General features: G+C 46.8%; 2 protein-coding genes across 2 annotated transcripts; both read left to right on the forward strand.

Moving 5' to 3' along the window:
• The first annotated feature begins 932 nt into the window (after positions 1 to 932).
• On the forward strand, positions 933 to 4,954 carry LOC102687871 (G-protein coupled receptor 4-like). Its single transcript, XM_015339577.2, has one exon. The coding sequence runs from the start codon at positions 1,406 to 1,408 to the stop codon at positions 2,351 to 2,353; it is 948 nt and encodes a 315-aa protein (XP_015195063.2). The 5' UTR covers positions 933 to 1,405; the 3' UTR covers positions 2,354 to 4,954.
• An 8,392-nt stretch (positions 4,955 to 13,346) lies between these two features.
• Positions 13,347 to 21,073, forward strand: LOC102688078 (G-protein coupled receptor 4-like). Its single transcript, XM_069188209.1, has 2 exons — positions 13,347 to 13,473; positions 18,110 to 21,073. Exon 2 carries the CDS (start codon positions 18,226 to 18,228, stop codon positions 19,267 to 19,269), a length of 1,044 nt encoding a protein of 347 aa, XP_069044310.1. The 5' UTR covers positions 13,347 to 13,473; positions 18,110 to 18,225; the 3' UTR covers positions 19,270 to 21,073.
• Positions 21,074 to 21,220: the final 147 nt, after the last annotated feature.

Below are 21,220 nucleotides of genomic sequence, written 5' to 3' on the forward strand. Positions count from 1 at the left end.
GAGCAGCTCATTTCTCTGTCGTTCACTTCAAGCCACGGGTATATTTTTCAGCCGACTTGCCTGAAACTGATTTTTGAGCGCTTTCTCCTCTTTGTTTCTTTCGTCAATCTCCTCGCCACCGTCATTGCATTTTTCAGTTGCAGGGGCATTTTTTCTTCTCGCCTTCTGCAGAAGTAGACTTTCTTTTCAACCAACGCTCCATTTTTGGTCGAATTTACCAGCTAATTTTTTAAGCTTTCGCGTTGGCCTAACGCTAACTGATTCCGAATCCAAATCGACCAGTTTTCTATCCCTATTTGTCCGCCTATAACGTACGCGAGATTTGCAATGCAAACACACAAACAGTGTAACGTCACCGAATCTGGCACTACTGCCTGACAGAGAATACATGTGGATTGATTTAGGATAATTCTACTTGGGAGATAGCTTGCCAAAACATATGTGCGAGAAATTCCTGCATTATAAATGCTGGATTTGCGGGAATAACTAAAATTGTGGGGCATACCTGCAAATTCCATGCCGAACTTCAAGCCCTGGTATGAAGGCCTTTGTACCTGTAGCTGTTCATCTATTGATCAACTAGTAAGAGCTCTTTAATCCGAAATTACAGCAAGTTGAGGAGAGGTTGTGGAAAATTGTATGCTGACGTTTGTTGAAAGCAGTGCTCTCGAAGTAGGATATGTTTTACACTGAGGATGTACTAAAGAAAGTTAAATGACAGGCTTGACAGGTAAGTGTTACCAAGCAAGTCTTCAGTTAGATCAGAGATGGGAACAGCCATTATATGTATTTCAAAAACCCGATACCTTCAAGTTACCCTACAGAATACTGCTGAGAAATCTTAGTAGCTGCCTCAGGGCCCTTGTCCTTCTCTCTGATCCTTGTTACCATCCCACTAAGACATTCAGCACATGAGTCTGGGCAGAGTTAAAGAGGAGCAGAGGCTGCCATCTATTTGCTGTGCCCACCTTAGACCACTGAGACAGAATCCAAAGTTCAGGGAGAGTAGTCATTCGGTGACATGAAGGTTGTGGCTTCTAACTGAAGCTTCTGAGTTTCTAACTGCCTGTCACTTCAGCGACGGTACCTTTTCCTCTGCTGTGAAGTCACTTAAGCATTTCTAGCTTTTTTCAGCCAAGAGGTACAGTATCTGCCTGACAGCAGAGTGCATGCCAGAAGATCGTGCCAAGGACAAATCAGGAGTGATTGGTTGGAATATGAATAAATCTTCTCTTACATACAGTAGCTTGATTTCCCACTAACCATTTTTAAATTCTTCTCTTCTGCCTTGTCATATTGCAGAATGACAAAACACACACTTGTGGAGTTGCAGCAGATTTCTATTAAGAAATTGGATCGCCTGCAATTTCTTTAACCTCTCCAATACTGGTTGAGAAAGGTGACCATGAACCACTCCAACTTCACTAGCTGTGATAAGATTGACTTCAGTGCTGACCAGACGTTTCTTCCTGTGCTGTATGGATGTATCTTCTGCATGGGGCTGCCTACCAACTGCCTGGCCCTGTATGGGCTGTACCGCCTGGTCAAGGCCAACTACACCCTCCCCATCTACGCCATCAACCTCCTCCTGGCCGACCTCCTCCAGATCGCCACCCTTCCCTTCTGGATTGACTACTTCAAGAGTGGCCACACTTGGCATTTTGGAGACATTGCTTGCAAGATCATTGGCTCCGTGTTCTACATCAGCTTGGCTGTGAGCATCTTATTCATGTGCTGCATCTCCCTGGAGAGGTACCTGGCCATCGTCCATCCACTGTGGTTCCAGGGCTGCCGCAAGCTCAGGAACGTGTATGCGCTATGCCTGGCGGTGTGGCTGTTCATCATCCTTATTGTTTCTGTGGGAGTTTCCATTGCTCTCAAGAGGCCTCAGGACAGCAAACTCTGCATGGAGTCCCACAACTGGAGTAAGACATTGGCCATCTTCCAGCTGGTGACCCCCTCCATCGTCTTTGTCATCCCCCTGCTCCTCCTGGTGTTTCTGTCCCTCCTCGTGCACAGGAGCCTAGCCCAGTCCCTCTCCTTCCCAGAGCAGGAGAAGAGGAGGATCTCCGGCCTGCTGCTCCTGATTGTGCTCCTGTTCCTGCTCATCTTTGGGCCCTACCACTTCGTCAAAGTCGTCCTCTACGCGGGCAGCCTCGCAGCCGCGGACAAGTGCGACTTCAAAGCGAGGGTGTTCACCTCGTATCAGATCTCCATAGGCCTGCTGAGCGTCAACGCTCTCCTGGACCCCATGATCTACATCTTCATCTACAGGGACACCAGGAAGAAAATGCTGGACTCTTTACCATGTTTTCGATGGATGAGAAAGTCCACAGTTAACAGCTCGCAGTGATGTGCCCGCAGACCTCAAGATATGAAGTTTAGAATACAAGAATGGAAGGAAGGTCAGATCCTACTCTCCTATGTCTATATTAATATCTCCCACACCAGACTTGCCTCTCGCACCCCGCTGACCAGCCTATCTACACCTTTGCTGTAGCTCCCTGGCTCATCTGTCATCCTATTCTCCTCACTACATGTCCGGATGGCGCACGGGCTGGGCACCATCTGAGTTGGATGCTGCATCACTGCCATAGATGGACATTGCGAATACCGCTATGGTTTAGGAGGATTAGCTGGTCTTCAGAGATCTGCATGGAGTACTAGCACACAGAAGGACATAATGGAAGACTTAATACTCCACACTTAGTACTTTTTTGTGAATTGTGTAATGTTAGCATGCCCAACTGGGCAGCCAGTTGACCGTGGACCCCTGGAGGGTTTTTTTTCTCCTTACCGAGGAGTTTTTGGTTTCTCTCCTCCATTGTCTTCTGGCTTTTTCTCTGTCTGTAGTGTAACGTCATGTATGGTCACACAGCTTTGTTCAGTGCCTTGGGGCAACCGTGTTGTGAAAGGCACTATATGAAAAATAAATTGAATTTAATTTAATTCATCACGATAGTGAGGGGTGTTTGGGCCGTCTGGTCCTCACAGCTAGTCTGCTTCTCACCCTCAGCTCTGCAAGTTCCCTCTGTTGCATTCCTCAGGACCTAACCTAATTACTGAGCCACACAAGACACCTCGCGCAGTTGGCAAGCAGGGCAAGGTGCCGGAGGTATGTGTCAATGAACATAGAGGAGTTCTAACTCAGTAACTTCAAGCACTGTATTGAAAACCTAAGGCCAAAGCAGTAAGTGACTTACTGACCCCCCTATTGGCTATGTTCATGGGGAGGGTTAATTATAAACATCCAATCCTGTCGATTGGCGATCTTCTGGATCCGTTGCAAATTGCTTATAAAGAACTTAGGGGACTGAAGATGCAGCTTTGACTTAAGTGAATTCAGTAGATAGTCATCTTCAACAGGCACGGTCATATGCACATTTTTTATTTATTGATTTTTGTTTAGCATTTTAATATGATCCAGATCCACATGGAATTGGAATGGCTGTTGAGGTTTTCCTGTTAATAGGAGATTTATAAACTGGGTCTAGGATTTTCTAACAGATTGCCCACAGCGGGATCTTGTGAATAATACTGTGCATTTTCAAATGAAATTCTTTAAAATGCCGGTATTCCCCAGGGCTGTGTTTTGTCACCAGTGTTTCAAATACCTAGAAACAGTAACAGATTACGCTTTAAACTTTGCAAAGAATACCAACTCTATTTTTAAGAAGGCTAGGCAGCGTATAGTTTTGATCAGGAAGTTGAAAGAGCTTGGGGTGAGTCAAAAAGTTCTGGAGGGGGTTTATAGAATCTGAGTAGAAACCATCCTTAATTTTGGTATCACAGTGCGGTATGGTGGGGAAATGTGCCAGAATTGTTAATATTGCAGATAAAATAATTACAACGTAAACATCTCTTGGGTCCTGTGCAATTGGTATATTGAATGCAGCTAAGGTAGTGTTTGCTATATGAAGCTATTGGATTATGTGTAATGGCACTGTAATATGGGCAGAGAGAGATGTGTGTACTGTATATTGTATGTATTGTTGCATGTCTAAGATTATTGCTTGTTTTTACGGTGAATTTATTTCATGTTGAGTGTTATTTGTTTTTAATAATAATAATTGCTTAAACTTAAACATTGTAGCACTTTTCTGGACACTCCACTCAAAGAGCTTTACAGGTAATGGGGAATCCCACTACCACCACCAGTGTGCAGCCCCACCTGGATGATGCTCCAGTCCTCTCCCCACACACCAGCTCTCAGTGGGGAGGAGAGCAGAGGGATGAAGCCAGTTCAGAGAGGGGGATTATTAGGAGACCATGGCTGGTAAAGACCACGGGGAAATTTGGCCAAGACACTGGGGTAACACCCCTACTCTTTTTGAGAAACACCCTGGGATTTTTAATGACCACAGAAAGACAGGACCTCGATTTTACATCTCATCCAAAGCACGGCACTTTTTTTTTTTAGTATAGTGTCCTCATCACAATACTGATATTAGCACCCACATTGACTGCAAGGTACAGTAAGTGCCCCCCTACTGGCCCCACTAACACCTTTTCCAGCAGCAACCTTAGCGTTAGGAGTCTCCCATCCAGGTACTGACCAGGCTCACACCGGCTGAGCTTCAGTGGGGCCGCCAGCTGCAGGTTGGTACAGCTGCCGGCTGTATGTTTTTTTTTGTCGTTTTAGATGTATGTGATACCAAAGACCCTTTTGGATGGACAATAAAGTTACATCTTATCTTACTGAAAGAAGCTTAAGACGTGCTTTACTAATCAAGGGTCATACAAAGTGGATATTTTATACAGTGATCCAGTGGTAGAGAGCACTATGCAGTACTTCACACCTACTGCCTGGGAACGGAAAAGCAGAATGAGGCCACACTGTGGTTTCCACCTAATAATGAATGGGTGAGAAAGCAGATCATTGTGAGCACGTTTGATTATTATAATGCAGTGCATAAATGCAGAAAATGAATCGATGACATCAAATAAACTGAAAGACAAAAATCCTTGGGTTTTGAGTTTGTGTGTTTTTTCCGGGTGCTATGGCCTCCTCTTGTAGTTCAGAGACGTGCTGGCTGGGTCCATTTTTCTTTGCTGTTATTAAACTATTTGAATACGGCTATTATACAGTATCTTACTGCTAGGATTTTCTTAATTTCAAAATGATGAGTCCAAGACTAATGGTGCCTGAATTATTTTTTTTTCCAATGCGCTGAAGGGGTGAGCGGTCGCCATAAATGAGCTGTCAGGGTCCGACCTTTTCTTTTGGTCTTCAGGAGTGCACGTTTCAAATAAAAAGTCAGGCAGCTGTGCAGACATTTAATTGTACACGTTCTGCAGATTTTCATGATGAAGATAGATAGATAAGACTTTATTGATCCCGAACGGAAATTGATGTGAAAAGGGGACAGGTAACAGTAGCTCACCACATGGGCTCTGGAAATGATTGAGTTTAGAACACTGCCCAGACACACACAAAAACACACTTCACAGCTGCTTTATGAGCCGATAATACAGTGGGTGGTACTATCTGCATGAGGCTTGTATGTTCTCCCCTTGTTCACTTAGCGTTCCTCCCACAGTCCAAAGATATTGGGCGGAGCAGTGGCATTGTGGCTCAGGATCTGCGCCTGTTGTTGGAAGGTTGCCAGTTCATATCCTGCAGCAGGTAGAGGAATCCTACTCTGTTGGGCCCCTGAGCAAGGCCCTTAACCCCACCTGCTCCAGGGGCGCCGTATAAATGGCTGACCCTGCGCTCTGACCTCCAGCTTCTCTCTCCCTGCCTGTGTGTCTCATGGAGAGCAAGCTGGGGTCTGCAAAAAGACAAATTCCTACTGCAAGAAATTGTATATGGCCAATAAAGTGATCTTACATTGTAGTTCGTCGAGGATGGAGACAAGAACTCGGCACTTTATTAGTCAGACGTGTGTCCGGCACAGCAACAGACGTAAGACAAACCAAAGTAGGCTACATCACACTAGGGTCATTTCGGGTACAGGTCCGTGGGTATAGGGTGGTAAGTGGGTACAGGTATAAAAGGGGTGCAAACTACTTCACATTAAGCTGGGCCACCTTTCCACAATGAACACCCATTCTGGATGGTCAGCGGCACTGGCCAGTGGCTCCCCTCGTCCCCGCCCTGACACTACTATCCCCGCCCTGCCTTTCACTGTGCACTTCAGCCGTAACGCCAGGCAAGGGCACCACAGCATGCTGGTGGGTTAACTGGCTTGTGGGAAAACTGGCTCGCTGGTGTGAGTGTGAGTGTGGGTGTGCCCCGTCAACCGTGCCCTGGGCCCTGTTGCTTGCTGGGAGAGGCTCTGGCTCCCCGCTGGCCCCGTGTGGGAAGTAGTGGTGAGAAAACGGAAGGCCCAGGAGGATGGATGATATGATCGTGGAACATCAGACGCCAGCCTGCATCCTTTCTGGAGCATTAACTAGCTACTACAAATGGCTCCAATGTTCCCTCTAGGCCGTGCGCGTGTGGGCGCGCACACAGGTGAAGAAGTCAGTGCACAGAGGAAATTGAACTGCGCACAAAAAAATAAATTCCCCCCGAAATATGCTAATAATAAAATAAACATGGTCGGCAATTGAAAAATGCTAGATTGACCACAGGAGACTGGCTGCAAGAGGCCCAGCTTGGCTGTGTGCATTATTATTGCTACTCGATCAATCAGCGGTATCTTTGCTCTCCTAGTCTCGTACCTCATGGCTCACTCAGTCTCCATGACTGGGCTTGTGGAGTCGCTGCCCCGGTCTTTTAGATGTCTCTGCTTCTATGAGCATGACAATATTGATAAAAAAACAATTTCAGGTTGACAGTTTTACATACACTCAATTTAGTGCGCACATGTTTCTGTCACTGGGGGGAAAAAAATTGCACAACTTGAAAGTTTTGCGCACACAGGCCATTAAAAATCAGAGGGAACGTTTGAATGGCTCCTTCATTCCTTGCGGGACAAAGCATGTGAAATCTGTGAAAGAAAGGATACGAAAAACAAGTGAAGTCAGAGAGGCTTGGGGGAAAAGAGGAGGACGGTTTTAAAAAACAGTCGACTCGCAGATGTGCTGACTGACAACGGAAATGTGGCATCCACAAGCTGACTCTCTATGCAAATAAAACTCCTCTCCCCACCTCCTTTACAGCACCAACTCAGCCTCTTACTGCTGACGTTACAGGGCTGTTATATTTCAAGCTGCAAGAAATATGCTATGAGAAGCCTGACCCGTTTATGAGCTTCCCCTGCAATCAGAGCCTCAGAAAGCAGTATAAAGGATAAGAGCAAACCAACATAGAAGTATCAGCTGAACCACATCCGGAAACTGGAGTGCTACACACGTGCAACAGACGTTTGTGCTCTGGATAGGATTACCTGCCGGTCTTAAAAGCCCAAAGGGGAATTACTTTCAGCCGTTAGCCTTGCAACCTTTAGTTTGTCTAATTCTAGTCTCCTGTCTGTCCCCCCAAACTCATTTACATTGAATGGGTGACAGGGCCTTCTCTCGCTGAGCCCCAGAGCTCTGCAACTCGACCCCCAAGACATCAGAGAGTCACCTTCCCTGCTCAGGCTCAAATCCAGACTCAGAACCTTTTTTTTTTTTAATTACAATGTTGCCAAAGGAGATACAATAAATCCATCATTTACAGACATGCACACTACAAACACATTATTGGACATTTTCATATGTAAAACATTATTGAGAGACAGGCTAACTGTCTGTTCCTCAGGCTATGACAGTTGATCACACACTGTATTATTATTATTGAGAGACAGGCTCACTGTCTGTTCCTCAGGCTGGGACAGGAGATCACACACTGTATTATTATTATTGAGAGACAGGCTCACTGTCTGTTCCTCAGGCTGTGACAGGAGGTCACACACTGTATTATTATTATTGAGAGACAGGCTCACTGTCTGTTCCTCAGGCTGTGACAGGAGGTCACACACTGTATTATTATTATTGAGAGACAGGCTCACTGTCTGTTCCTCAGGCTGTGACAGGAGATCACACACTGTATTATTATTATTGAGAGACAGGCTCACTGTCTGTTCCTCAGGCTGTGACATGAGATCACACACTGTATTAATATTATTGAGAGACAGGCTCACTGTCTGTTCCTCAGGCTGTGACAGGAGATCACACACTGTATTATTATTACTGAGAGACAGGCTCACTGTTCCTCAGGCTGGGACAGGAGATCACACACTGTATTATTATTATTATTATTATTATTATTATTATTATTATTATTATTATTATTATTATTATTACTGAGAGATCTCAGGCTGGGACCGGAGGTCACACACTGTATTATTATTATTGAGAGACAGGCTCACTGTCTGTTCCTCAGGCTATGACAGTTGATCACACACTGTATTATTATTACTGAGAGACAGGCTCACTGTTCCTCAGGCTGGGACAGGAGGTCACACACTGTATTATTATTATTATTATTATTATTATTATTATTATTATTATTATTATTATTATTATTACTGAGAGACCTCAGGCTGGGACCGGAGGTCACACACTGTATTATTATTATTGAGAGACAGGCTCACTGTCTGTTCCTCAGGCTGGGACAGTAGATCACACACTGTATTATTATTATTATTATTATTATTATTATTATTATTATTATTATTATTATTATTATTATTGAGAGACAGGCTCACTGTCTGTTCCTCAGGCTGGGACAGTAGATCACACACTGTATTATTATTATTGAGAGACAGGCTCACTGTCTGTTCCCCAGGCTGTGGCAGGAGATCACACACTGTATTATTATTATTAAGAGACAGGCTCACTGTTCCTCAGGCTGTGACAGGAGATCACACACTGTATTATTATTGAGAGACAGGTTCACTGTTCCTCAGGTTGGGGCAGGAGATCACGCACGGTACTGCTAGCTCAACTGAGTTTCCATGTCCCCAAGCGCGTATTCGTCAGGGCTCTTCTTTGCTATCTCTCTCTCAGAGCGCAGCAGTGTTCGTCAATAAACAGCTCTTATCTCTTTCGCTAGTGGTTTTCAACAATAGTGTCTTACAAACTGCGATATGACACGCGAGCGCGAAGCGAGGGCGAGGTTAGTAACTCATCCTCCCTGATGGTGACGTCACTCCAAAACTAGCGTGACTGTTTCAGCAGCTCGTTTTGTCAGTATTTGGTCAATATTGACACAGCGAAATCGTATAGTAAAAAGAGGTCAAGAAATGCTACTAAGAGAGGAAATGTGTTTGCGTTATTTATATTTTATTTTGCATAAATACCGCGAGGCCTGTACTGAGGCTGAATACAGTTTACAGGCGGGGAAGAAGAGGGCAGATTACACGCTTAGATTAGACTCGAGATAGGAGCTTCCTGATGCTGTGCACAAAAATACAGAAATAAATACACCAACACTAGAAGCAACGGCGTTTCTCCAGTGCAAACATAGACCCGGGGTATCTAAGAAAACAGGATAGAAAGTCAATTTAATCTGGAAATAGGATTATAGGAAAAAAGTGTAAAAAAAATACATTGACGACCTGTAGCGTGGTCTATTATTGAAACTTACAAGAAACCTCACATCTCTTCGCCCGTCTTTTGAATTTAGGAAGGTCGAAGTTACTGGTTTGAGCACTGGCCTGGAACTGCGATCGGGGAATCAACCAAGAGGAAAGATTCTTATTTCCATCGAAAGACTTCAAAGCTTCATAACCTAAATGGATTGGCTCAGGAGGCCCATCACTCCTGCCCTGTTACATTTGTTAACCATTCCAGCGCAATGTACTCTGACGTCGTTAGCTTCAGCGGCAGACTTGTTTTTTGTGTGTGTGCTATCGGGCTAACGGGTTACAGTACCAGAGAAAAAGACAGGTACCCAGGAACGGGGTAAGCATGGTTTCTAACCTATTGGGGGTACCCGACTCCCCTATCCACCAGTGTGATCTGCAGACCCTAAGTGGACAACCCACCCTTATAAACACCAAACCCACTTATTAGATCCGTGTTAAATTCACACGTTTTCGAATTCAATCACACAGCGGAGACTACACTAAAAACAGTCTTTTAGCGACATCTAGTGGCAGTCCCGTGATTATTATACTGTCACCATTACCACTCGGCGATGGATCATCTTTTTCTTCTTCTTCTTCTTTTTCACAGCCTTAGTCCCAGACTGTCCTGGGGTCAGCTGCTTTGGTTGCTCTTCTCCACTCGTCTCTGTCGAGCACATCTTCCTCACTCACTTCACATACCTCCATATCTTTTCTCACACAATCTATCCATCTCTTTCTAGGCCTGCCTCTTCCTCTGTTACCTTCCACCTCAAATTCCATTACCCTCTTTGTTACTTCCTCAACGTCCCTCCTCATGATCTGTCCATACCACCGTAACCTCGCCTCTCGCATCTTCTCAACCACATCCACCACCCTACATCGTCTACGGATGTCTTCATTTCTGATCTTATCCTTCATTGAAATCTGCAGAATCCATTTCAACATCCTCATTTCAGTTCTTCTCATCAAGTTCTCTTCCCTCTTTCCAACTGCCAAGCATTCAGCTCCATATAGTAGTACAGGTCTAATCACAGTCTTGTACATTTTGCACTTTAACTTTCTAGGCATTTTCCTGTCACGGATTATTCCAGTTATTTCTCTCCACTTGTTCCATCCAGCTTTCACTCTTTGTCTTACTGCCTCCAGTGTTTCTCCTCCCTTTACCAGTTTTGATCCACCACTCGGCAATGGATGAATAAGAATAATGATAATAATTGCTTGCACTCATATAGCGCTTTTCTGGACACTCCACTCAAAGCGCTTTACAGGTAATGGGGATCCCCTCCACCACCACCAGTGTGCAGCATCCACCTGGATGATGCGACGGCAGCTGTAGTGCGCCAGAATAGAAAGAGTAAGAATAATTCCTTACACTGATATAGCGCTCTTCTGAACACTCCCCACCTGGATGATGCTCCAGTTTGCTCACCACACACCAGCTCTCAGTGTGGAGGAGAGCTGAATGATGAGGCCAGTTTGGAGATGGGGGTTATTAGGAGGCCATGATGGGTAATGAATATTTGGCCAGGATAAAACCCCTACTCTTTTTGGGGTTTATAATAACCACAGAAAGTCAGGACCTGAGTTTTAGGTCTCGTCTAAAGGACAGGACTTTTTTTTTTTACAGTATAGTGTCCCCGTCACTGATCTGGGGGCATTAGGACACACACAGACCGCAGGGTGAGCGCCCCCTACTGGCCCCACTAACACCTCTTCCAGCAGCAGCCTCAGCTCTCCCAGGAGTCTCCCATCCAGGTACTGACCAGACTCACGCCTGTATGATTAAGCTTCAATAGTATACCAGCTGTGAGCTGCAGGGTAATCTGGCTGCTGGGTCAATAATTCCAGATAAAGCTGTTTATGTCTTTCCACTGACTTTTTCATTCTATCTTCCACCGTCTTTTGAGCTGCCTTCCTCGGTACTGAGAGCTCATGCAACAAGTTCTTGGATTCTCTTCTCTTCCTTCTAGGCCTATAGCACATCAAAAACACTAACCTCTTTAACTCTTTATAGCTCTTTAGCTCTTTATCGAGTTTTGCCGTCAGCCCGCACCAGCGGCGCACTCACCACTAGATGGCGCTGTCTTGTCATGTTACGTTTGGGACCATCCATAACGTTTTTCTCACCCGGTGCGTCTCAAGCCCTTTTCCTTTCGCGCACCTGAGCTAGTTTTCTTCCTTTCAGTTATTAGATCGTTATTACTTGGAGTAAATCCTGCCTTTTGTGCATAATGTCGCTGTCTTGGCATCCATTTTCTAGTCTTTGAATTCTTCATAGTGTGTCTGACTTTTCTCTTTTATTTTTTTTCTTTTGGATGAGAACTATACAAATTACACAAATTCAAAAAAAAAACCCACTATACAATAAGGCCGGCAGTTGTCTTTTGTCTTTTGGGAAGTTAGAGGCAACACAGGAGGAAACACACAAGCATTGTGCAGGTGTTCTGTGAGTAAGAGACCACTGGGCCTTGAATGAGTCATAAATTCAGACAGCTAATCCAGCTGTGAGCCGCAGGCCCCTTGAGATCTCGACCAGCTGTGTGGCTGCCTAGCTTGGCTCAGGCAGCTCTCCTTCTTTCCAGATTTCTAATCTTCTGTACAAATGTGCATCTGGTCCTGAACCCACACTATCCTTTCACTTTTCTACAAATTAATCATTGAAAATGTCTTAACATACTGCTTCTCTTGTTGGCAACATACTGTAAGTACCGCTAATTGGAATAGGCTGGGTAAATTAGTGAGTATAAGTGGCAAATTAATCGGGACTAATCAAATCAACTTAAGTTGTGTGTGTCTCACCCCCTGCATTGCGAATTCACACTTCTCCCATCTGGGAGACGCCTCTGTGCCCCCAGGTGTAAAACCAACAGACACAGGAAATCTTTCATCCCCACTGCAAGTCCACTGCAAGTCCACTCTTGTAACATGCAAAGTAACTGCCTTGTCTCTTGTTTCTTTTCTCCTGTAACACACTGTATTCTCTTCTCTTTTGATGATGTGTATTTGTCATTGCGTTGTGTTTGTTGTGTTTTTTCCCCCCAGGGGACAATAAAGCTGGAATCGAAAAGACGCCAAGAAGAAAAAAAGCATCTGCCTGTCCACAGAATTCCACGTTTTCATGTGCCGCAAAAGTCCTATCACAGAGTCCTCACGCAAAAGTATTCCCCTTCTTCCTGTGGGGCTCCATTCACCCATCTCTTTTTTTTTTTTTGGACCACAAGGGAGCAGAGCCTATCCTAGCAAGCGGCACAAGGCAGGGTACACCCTGGACAGGACGCCAGTCCACCGCAGTGCGCACACAGACACACAGGCACGCCAAGGCCAATTTCCCCAGAAGCCAGCGAACCTCTCAGTATGTCTTTGGACTGTGGAAGGAAACCAGAACTCCCAGACAGCACCCCTGGAATTGGACCCAGGGCCCCAGCAATGCCATCCACTGTGCCGCCCTGCTGCCCCCGGATGACCTTCAATTTAGTCGAGGGGAGTACATGCTTATGCCATCGACATGCTTTTTTCTTTGATTTTTCTCCACACTGCCATTGAAGGTTTCACACCCACCAGTGCCCCTTTTGCACTTGAGGGTTTTGATGAAAACATATTCACTGGAAAACGTGTACTTCTATACAGGGGGCTGCAAATGATAACGTCTCTACATTGCGGACACAGCGGATCTGCGCAGTGGTTAAGTGGGCGTAGGCAGCATCTGGTTTCCTCTTGTCTTTACAACCTCCTGGTCAAGAGATAACGGGGAGGGATGAAGCCCATAAAGGCAGTCACGTGGTCCGCCCGCAGTATATTTAAATCCTGACCTCGAGTACCTGCAAACGCACTGTAGATAAACTCCTCAGCCCATAAATGAAAAAGCCTGCATTCTCCTGCAGCTCTGCAAATGGATTTACCTGGAACCACAACGCGTCCTCTTCCCCTTCGGCGCCCACCTCGTTCCTGAAGGTCCAGGACCGAGTCACCTGTAAGTAGTGTTTCTGGCTTCGTGGGGGTTATTTTTCTGGAGGGGGGGGGGGAGGGTGGAGCTATTTTAGTGGTAGCAAGTAAAATGGCGGTGATCCGCTTTTTTGCGTGTGCTGTACGTTTGAGCCAGCAATCTCGAGCGCTGTCTGTGGATTCCTCCGAGGCCAAGCAAGCAGTCATGCTTTTAAGGCAGATTTCCATTAATACGCCTTGAGGACATAACATGCTGGATTAAGAGAGATCACTTTATCGGCCATATACAATTTCTTGTATTATGAATTTGTCTTTTCACAGACCCCAGCTTGCTCTCCATGAGACACACAGAGAGGGAGAGAAGCTGGGGGTCAGAGCACATTTATACAGCACCCCTGGAGCAGCTGGGGTTAAGGGCCTTGCTCAGGGGCCCCACGGAGTAGGATTCCTCTGCCGGCCTCGGAATTTGAACCGGCAACCTTCCAGCCACAGGCACAGATCCTCAGCCACAGTGCCACTGCTCCACCTGTAGATGTGCTGCTCAGTGTTTGAATGTCTCTTGTTTACCTGAAACCCACGTTCTGGATGATAAATGGGACCTACAGTGGGGGGATACACAGGAAATTGAAAGTGCTCTAATCTCGGCGCACAGGTCCACAAAATGCACCTTAAATACTTCCTCTCCCCCATATTGACTCCAGGGCTAATATCTTCCTGGAGTGGAGCACCCGTTAATACCTTGAATTATTTTGGAAAGCATGTGCAGTACAGGCCTGGTTAGGCCTGGTTCAAAGGAACCCCTTGGACATCATGACTGAAGTTTCAGATTTTTTTATATGTCTGTATATAGGACACACAGTAGAAAGAAAAATCCAGAATAAAAACAGGGAAAAATAAACCCCAACAAACACATTTTATTGTCTTTCTTCGAAAGTTGCTTCCTTGAAGCACGGCACACCTAGAATGTAACTTCTGCTTTTTATGTCTTCTCTAATATGTCTACTAAGCTTGAATGAAAATTTCACAGTCATTGAACAAATATTAAAACATCTGCATGGATTGGTATGAAGGTTTGGGACATGGAATGGTTTTCTTAGTCTTGCAAAAATTAAAATCAAATAATAAAAAATAAAAAAAGGAATAAAATACTAACTATTTTTACTGTTGCATTTCACTACTGCCAGTCCTAGAGAGGTGTCTTGTAATGTTTATGGTTCAAAGGTGTGCTATTCCAGTTTTCTTGCACATTTTTTTTAAGGTTTGTACAGTTCTACGAATGCCTATTATAGAGAGAATATGACAGCTATTTCTACCGATTGGATGACATGTTTCCACAGCCGGTTTGTTTCAAATCTCTTTGTTCCACTATCCATTAGAGCTGTCAACATCATGTCAAGGATGATGTCCCCAGGGGACAATAAAAATCTTATCTTATCTTCTCTCCCCCTCAGACCTGGAGAAGCCTCAGTAGCTGGAACAGTGTGTTTCCTCTTTCTGTTGTTCAGTGTGGAGTAATCACTGCCTGTTCCCTTGCAGCTCATGCACGCTGGTGCAGCTCCCTGCTCACGCTTTTTAACTGTGATCAGTGTTTTACAAGATGGTATGGAAGTGGATTGGTGAACATTGCTGTCTCACAGCCCTGGCCCTGGGGTGCTATCTGGGTGGAGTCTGTATGTTCTCCTGTGTCTGACTGCAGGTGACCTAACACTACCCGCAAAATTTCCGACCAGCTGGTAACTCGCTGTATGGCCCCAAATGAAAGTGACGTCTCGCAATAGGCTCACCGCAGGTATCGCTGTGGCTGTGTGCATGAATATGACAATTAACCCTAACAATCAGAGGGTGTGATTGAGGAATTCAGATTTAACTTAATCTCCCAACTAAACAGGCACGTTCTACCTGAACAGCCTCAGGGTAAACGAGAGTGTCTTGAATGTGGAATGGTCACCTGCCCTGTACCATCTTCCTTCACTATTAACAACCTGTGTTGCAACCTAGGTGGAGTTTGTGTGTCTTCTCGGTTTCGTCCTACCACCCAAAGCCTTGCTGGTGGGTACTGGCCCTGGTGTGAGTGTACTATTGTCTGTATCTGTCTGTGCCCTTTAATTGACTGGTGTACCCTGCCTTGTGCCCGTTGCCTGCTGGGATAGACTCTGAGGGAATTAACTAAAAGATTTGACTAAAAGTTTGTATTATATCTTGTTGGCTATGTATTTCTGTTCTTATATTTTGCTAACTCCGTCTCAGGATGTCTTGTCTCAAAAGATAATATAGTCACACTGCATCTTTAGGCATAGCTGGCATAGTTCTCAGGAAATTGACCAAGTGACCTCTCCTGGAACAAATGGTATATTCAGTTTACAAGCAGACGGGGCTGCTTGTCACGCAATCCAGCAGTAATGAAAATATAGGTATTTTATTTTATAATTATGGTAATATTGGTTCACTGTGTGAAAGAGCACTGTAGGCATTGTCTTTGGACTCTTGCGTACCAGAACAAGACTCCCATATGCATATGAAATAAAGACGACTCTCAACACACAAACTCGCTGCTGATGCCCTTTGTTTGGCACAACAACTTTGACCCCTGCATGACCCTGGCTGGATCACGTGGGTTAGAAAATGAATGGATGGGGTCCTGGGCATCACAGCCTTTGAAGAGGCTCGGGCTGCTCTGAAATGAGTGTCGGGGAATGAATTCCAGGATTGGACTCCTGATGATCCTGACAAAGCAGGGAGATGTCTTACCGTCCACTGCGGTGAGGGCAGGAGCGCCGGCGCTGGACAGGGACAGCACCATGTCCACTTTGCTCTGAGTTTGGAGCCGGACATTGGGCGCGCGCAGTGTGCCTGTGAATAGTGAAACACACCCCACCTCAGCTGCTGCTGTCTGCCCTTGAAAAGGGGGCTGGTTGAAAAGTGACTCTGCCGAGTCATGAAACTACCTGCGGTTATTTGGACCTGTGTGGTTGGAGAATGATTTTAAAATCCCGAACGATGTGATTGGTGAAAACCATTACTTGTTGGTAAGAACTTGTTGGTTGATTAGAGTATAAGGAAGGTTAAAAAGGAGAGGAGGCCACTTCGGCCACCTAAACCATTTGACAATTGGCAGCTGACTGAAGCCAGGGTATTGGCCTCAGCAACGTGATTGAGTAACTTGTTCCACACCCTCACCAACCTTTGTGTAAAGAAGCTCATCCTTTCCTGACTAGAGAGTCTCATCCATCCATTTCTTGACAGAAGCCAGGGTATCGCAGTAACCTGCCTTTAGCAACATGGTGACCTAGCTTGTTCCACACTCCCACTACTTTTTGTGTAAAAAAGCACCCCCCCCCCCCCTTTTGACTGAAGGCTTTCACCCAGACTTTCCTTGAAAGAGGCCAGGGTATCAGTTTCAGCAACGTAACTGAGTCACTTATTTCACGACTGTGCCTTAGTGGTGAATAATGGTCCCTGCTGTAATATAACTGTGTGACCTACTATTTCAGCTGCCAGTGCACTAATAGTAGCACAGTCCTTTTCAAAACAACATTGGAAATGATAATTACACAAAAAATGAGCGTAACAGTAGAGTAGCACTTTAGTCGTCTGAGGTTCTGGGCCAGATTGAAGCTTTCCACCTCCCTGGCCATTATAAGAACTATTTCCTCCCACCGGTACGATAACTCACCATTCATAAAATTCCCAACAGCCAGGATGACATAGCCGGACATGAAGCTCTGGATTCATTTCAACGTGCAATGTGCACCAAAGGTCCTGTGATGGACGTTTTCCCTGCATTGAACCGGGAATTAAATACAGATTCTGCCTTGTTAATTGAAGGAATCAGCGAAGCTACGGGCTCTTGTCTTAACCAGCTCGTGGATAGGCCAAGTCTGGATAGCTGGAATTTCCCAGAGCCGCGCCAACACAAACCGGTGAATTTTTACTTAGTCATGACCGCTGATCTCCCTGTGCCTGTTTAAATTTGTTCTTCCTCCTTCTCTCCCGAAAACTAACGAGAAGTCAAAACTAAACCTGGTGACAAAGTGTTTACCAGCACATAAATCGTAGTTTACTAGGAAGAGCACCACCCAATAATTAGGAGTACCGAGAATGTTTACCAAGTGTCTTAGTCACAGTACATTTTGGCTTCACCTGCTTGTCTGAGGTCCATCGCCCTTGGCTGTGGGTTGATACGCCCCCCCCGCACAGAGCGAGGAGTGGAGGTGGAGATGGGGTGGAGGGAGGGAAGCAGAAGGGAAGGGTGAGGGAGAGAAGGGGCCCCTGTCTAGCTTTTAGAATTGATGTCAAGATGAATGAACCTCACGTGGACCCAGCCAGCCTTGGGTTGCTGGGAACAACCTTATCTGTATCTGTATCAAAGAGGGAGGAGCTGCTGGCCAGAGGCCCTGAGAGGCTGATGGGTTCTATTTTTTCAATGCTGAGGTTTGTTAATCTGTTTAAGTGAAAGAGCATTATCTGTTGTTTTTTGTAAAAAAAAAAATGGGGGAAAAAAATGATTACAAATTAGGAGAGCTGAGGCGGACTGAACTTTCGACATCTCTCCCAGACTTTCCTGGTTTACTCCATAGACGCCATTGCCTTGAATGTCTGATCAATGTGTGGGAGTGAAACACCATTGTAACTAACATCCTCCTCTCCCCCTATCTTCCCATTAGGTCATCCGATCCTGCACTCCTACAAGACCTTCTTTTGATGGTCAGATCCACCAGAAGGACTCCCAGCTGGGACTTCCTGTAGCAGAACTCCCCCCCAGCAGTCACCCGCAGCAGCCATGGACAGCTCTGGGCCAACCTCTGGCCACGCCCCTCTTGCCAAGAACATGTCCAACGTGACCGGCTGTGACCTGGACTTCGACTCTGACCAGACCTTTCTCAAGGTCCTGTATGGCTGCGTCTTCTGCGTGGGGCTGCCCACCAACTGCCTGGCCCTGTACGGGCTGTACCGCCTGGTCAAAGCCAACTACACCCTCCCAGTGTACATCATCAACCTCCTGCTGGCTGACCTCCTCCACATCGCCTTCCTGCCCCTCTGGATCGACTACTACCACAGCGGCCACATCTGGCGTTTCGGGACCGTGGTGTGCGCCGTGGCTAGCTGCGTGTTCGGCATCACCATGTTCTGCAGCATCGTCTTCATGTGCTGCATCATGTCCGAGCGGTACCTGGCCATCGTCCACCCGCTGTGGTTCCAGAGCCACCGCCGGCTGAGGAACACGTGCCTGCTGGCCGCGGCAGTGTGGGTGGTCAGCGTGCTGGCCATCGGCTGGGGGTACGTGCTGGGTTACGAGAAGGTGGAGGATGGCCGGTGCCTGGAGCAGTACCCCCGCAACTCGGGGTTTGTGGTCTTCGTCCTGGTGCTGCTCCCCCTCGTCTTCGTGCCCCCGCCATTGTTCTTTCTCTTCGTCCTGGTCCGCGTCTGGCGCTCCCTCGGCAAGGCCATCTTCATGTCTGCCGCCGAAAAGCGCCGCACGGTCGGCCTGCTGCTGGCCGTCGTGATGATCTTCGCCTTCCTCTTCGGGCCCTACCAGATCGTGGTCTTCACTCTGTACGCGGGGGCGGCCCTGGCGACGGACAAGTGCGACTTCGAGGCCAAAATGTTCATCACCTACAAGGTGACGTTCGGACTGCTGAGCCTAAACACTGCGGCCGACCCCATCCTGTACATTTTCCTCCGCGGTGACGTGAGGGAAACACTGCTCAACTTCCCCTGCTGCCGGGGGCTGATGAGCCGAATGAGCCGCAGGAGTACCCCCAGGGTTCATCGGGAAGGAGGAGGGACCATCCCAACACTGCCGCAACCTGTGTCCCAAGAATGAAGATGCTTCCATAAAAGACACTGGCCCCATCCTGACTTATTGCAACACTGAGCACTGTGCAGAGGCAGGCATTCTTCAATGGAGGAGCCCGTTCTTTAACAGGAGATCCCGGAGATCCTTGGAAAAGCAGATCCCAGCACACTGAACTGCACAGTCCTTTCTTGATATACCCAGGCAGCATTGACCAACCAGGGCTCGGGACTCAGGCGTAGAAGGTGCTGGGCTGAGATCTGGGTTGAGATCCTGCTGTCCTACCCCTGTCCAGGACTCAGATGGCGCTTGCAACAAGTCCAGCCTTTAGAACTGAGTGCACCTACAGTACCAGCTGGCTTGGAACAACATCCATCCCACCCTTTCATGATCAGGGTTTTCTGGGGTTGCAGGGCAGAAGGAGCCCAGACTGGCAAGTGATGGGCACAAGGCAGGGTAGAGCCAGCCCATCATAGGGCACACACCAGGGCCAGTTTTCCCAGAAGCCACAGAGAACATACAAATTCCAAACAGACAGCATCCTGGGTCCAGAACTGCACTCCGGGTCCCGTAGCAATACTCCTGTAACCACTGCGCCAACCCTTGGATCAGCCAGATCAGACAGGTTGCATTTTGGTTTGTTTTTAAAAAAACGCGTTTCGTTTCCCCATTCTTGGCAAACCTCAAAAAGGAAACAGAAAGAACCGGGCTGACAGCCCTTCAGCTGCCGATGGGGCGAGAGCAGGAGAAGATACTGCACTTGATTCCAGTGCAGAAGGAGCAGGGCAGTCTCCGGGAGCTGTACAGGGCAGTCAAAACAGTATTCCAGTCCATCTCACGGAGGGTGTGGTCCCCCCCTGACAGAATTCAGGTTACGATAACCACCCCCACCCCCCATTGGCATTTTGCTGTCGGATGTCTGTCGCCAGTGAAGTTCGCCACACCTTGCAAATTCCTCTGAATGGCATCCTGTATTGCCTGTGCATCAACCCCTCCCCTCCAACAACAACCACCGCAGTGAAGTCCGGAGTGACAGTAATGCTGAGATCTAGCCAGGCCAGTAGAGAGACAAGAGGTCACAGCGCAGCTCTGGGAAGCGCCCCAGAAGGCCTCTCCAGAGACCAGACCAGACAAATTCCCTCTTGCCTGTCAGGTCTACATGTAAATGTCAAAAGGCAGTTTCGATTTTGTAGATTTTGTGGAATTGTCCCTTCAGTCCTTTGTACGGATTTCCGTTTATGAGACTGTGACACAGCTTGCTGCGCTTCAGTGGGTTCTGGGTGAGTGCAGCACAATAGGTGCTTGTCTCTTGGCTCAGGCACAGCGGTTAATCACCACACAATAAAAATGCCTCACGCAATAAACTTATAACACTCTCTTCCTGGAGAACTATATCTTGTGATCGACATTTCTGACCTGTTGCAATGGTTCGTCCAAAGCTGTAAGTGGAGCAGACCGGTTGGTAGTCATCAAGGCCAGATGTCTACCAACCAGAGAGACCTTTTATGTTCCTAGAACAGCAAAGCGTCAGTCAATGGAGGAGCTCAAACTCATTTGCTACTTCGGGATTATGCAATATCACAACAGCAGGTTTACTGCACAATGCTTGTTTGCTTTCCTCACCACCTAACAGGTGAGTAAGGTGTGTAAGAGACAAGCCGTGTTCTTTAAGCTGGTACCCTGGCTACTCTTACAGTAAGTAACAACTGGGTGAGATCCTCCAGTCAGCACAGGAGACAATTCTTTACACAAAGGGTGGTGGGGGTGTGGAACTTGCTGCCCAGCTGTGTTGTTGAAGCCAATGCCCTGGCTCATTTCAAGTAATAGCTGAGATGAGATCCTCCAGTCAGGATAGGAGGCACATCTTTACACAGAGGGTGGTGGGGGTGGGGAACAAGCTGCCCAATCATGTTGTTGAAGCCGATACCCTGGCTTCTCTCCAGACACAGCTGGGTGAGATCCTCCAGTCAGGAAAGGAGGC

This window comes from Lepisosteus oculatus, chromosome 4 (genome assembly GCF_040954835.1).
Source record: "Lepisosteus oculatus isolate fLepOcu1 chromosome 4, fLepOcu1.hap2, whole genome shotgun sequence".
Lineage (NCBI taxonomy): Eukaryota > Metazoa > Chordata > Actinopteri > Semionotiformes > Lepisosteidae > Lepisosteus > Lepisosteus oculatus.

What these genes read in the sequence shown, in the direction of transcription:
- LOC102688078 (XM_069188209.1), top strand. Translation starts at nt 18,226, where the DNA reads ATGGACAGCTCTGGGCCAACCTCTGGCCACGCCCCTCTTGCCAAGAAC.
- LOC102687871 (XM_015339577.2), top strand. Translation starts at nt 1,406, where the DNA reads ATGAACCACTCCAACTTCACTAGCTGTGATAAGATTGACTTCAGTGCT.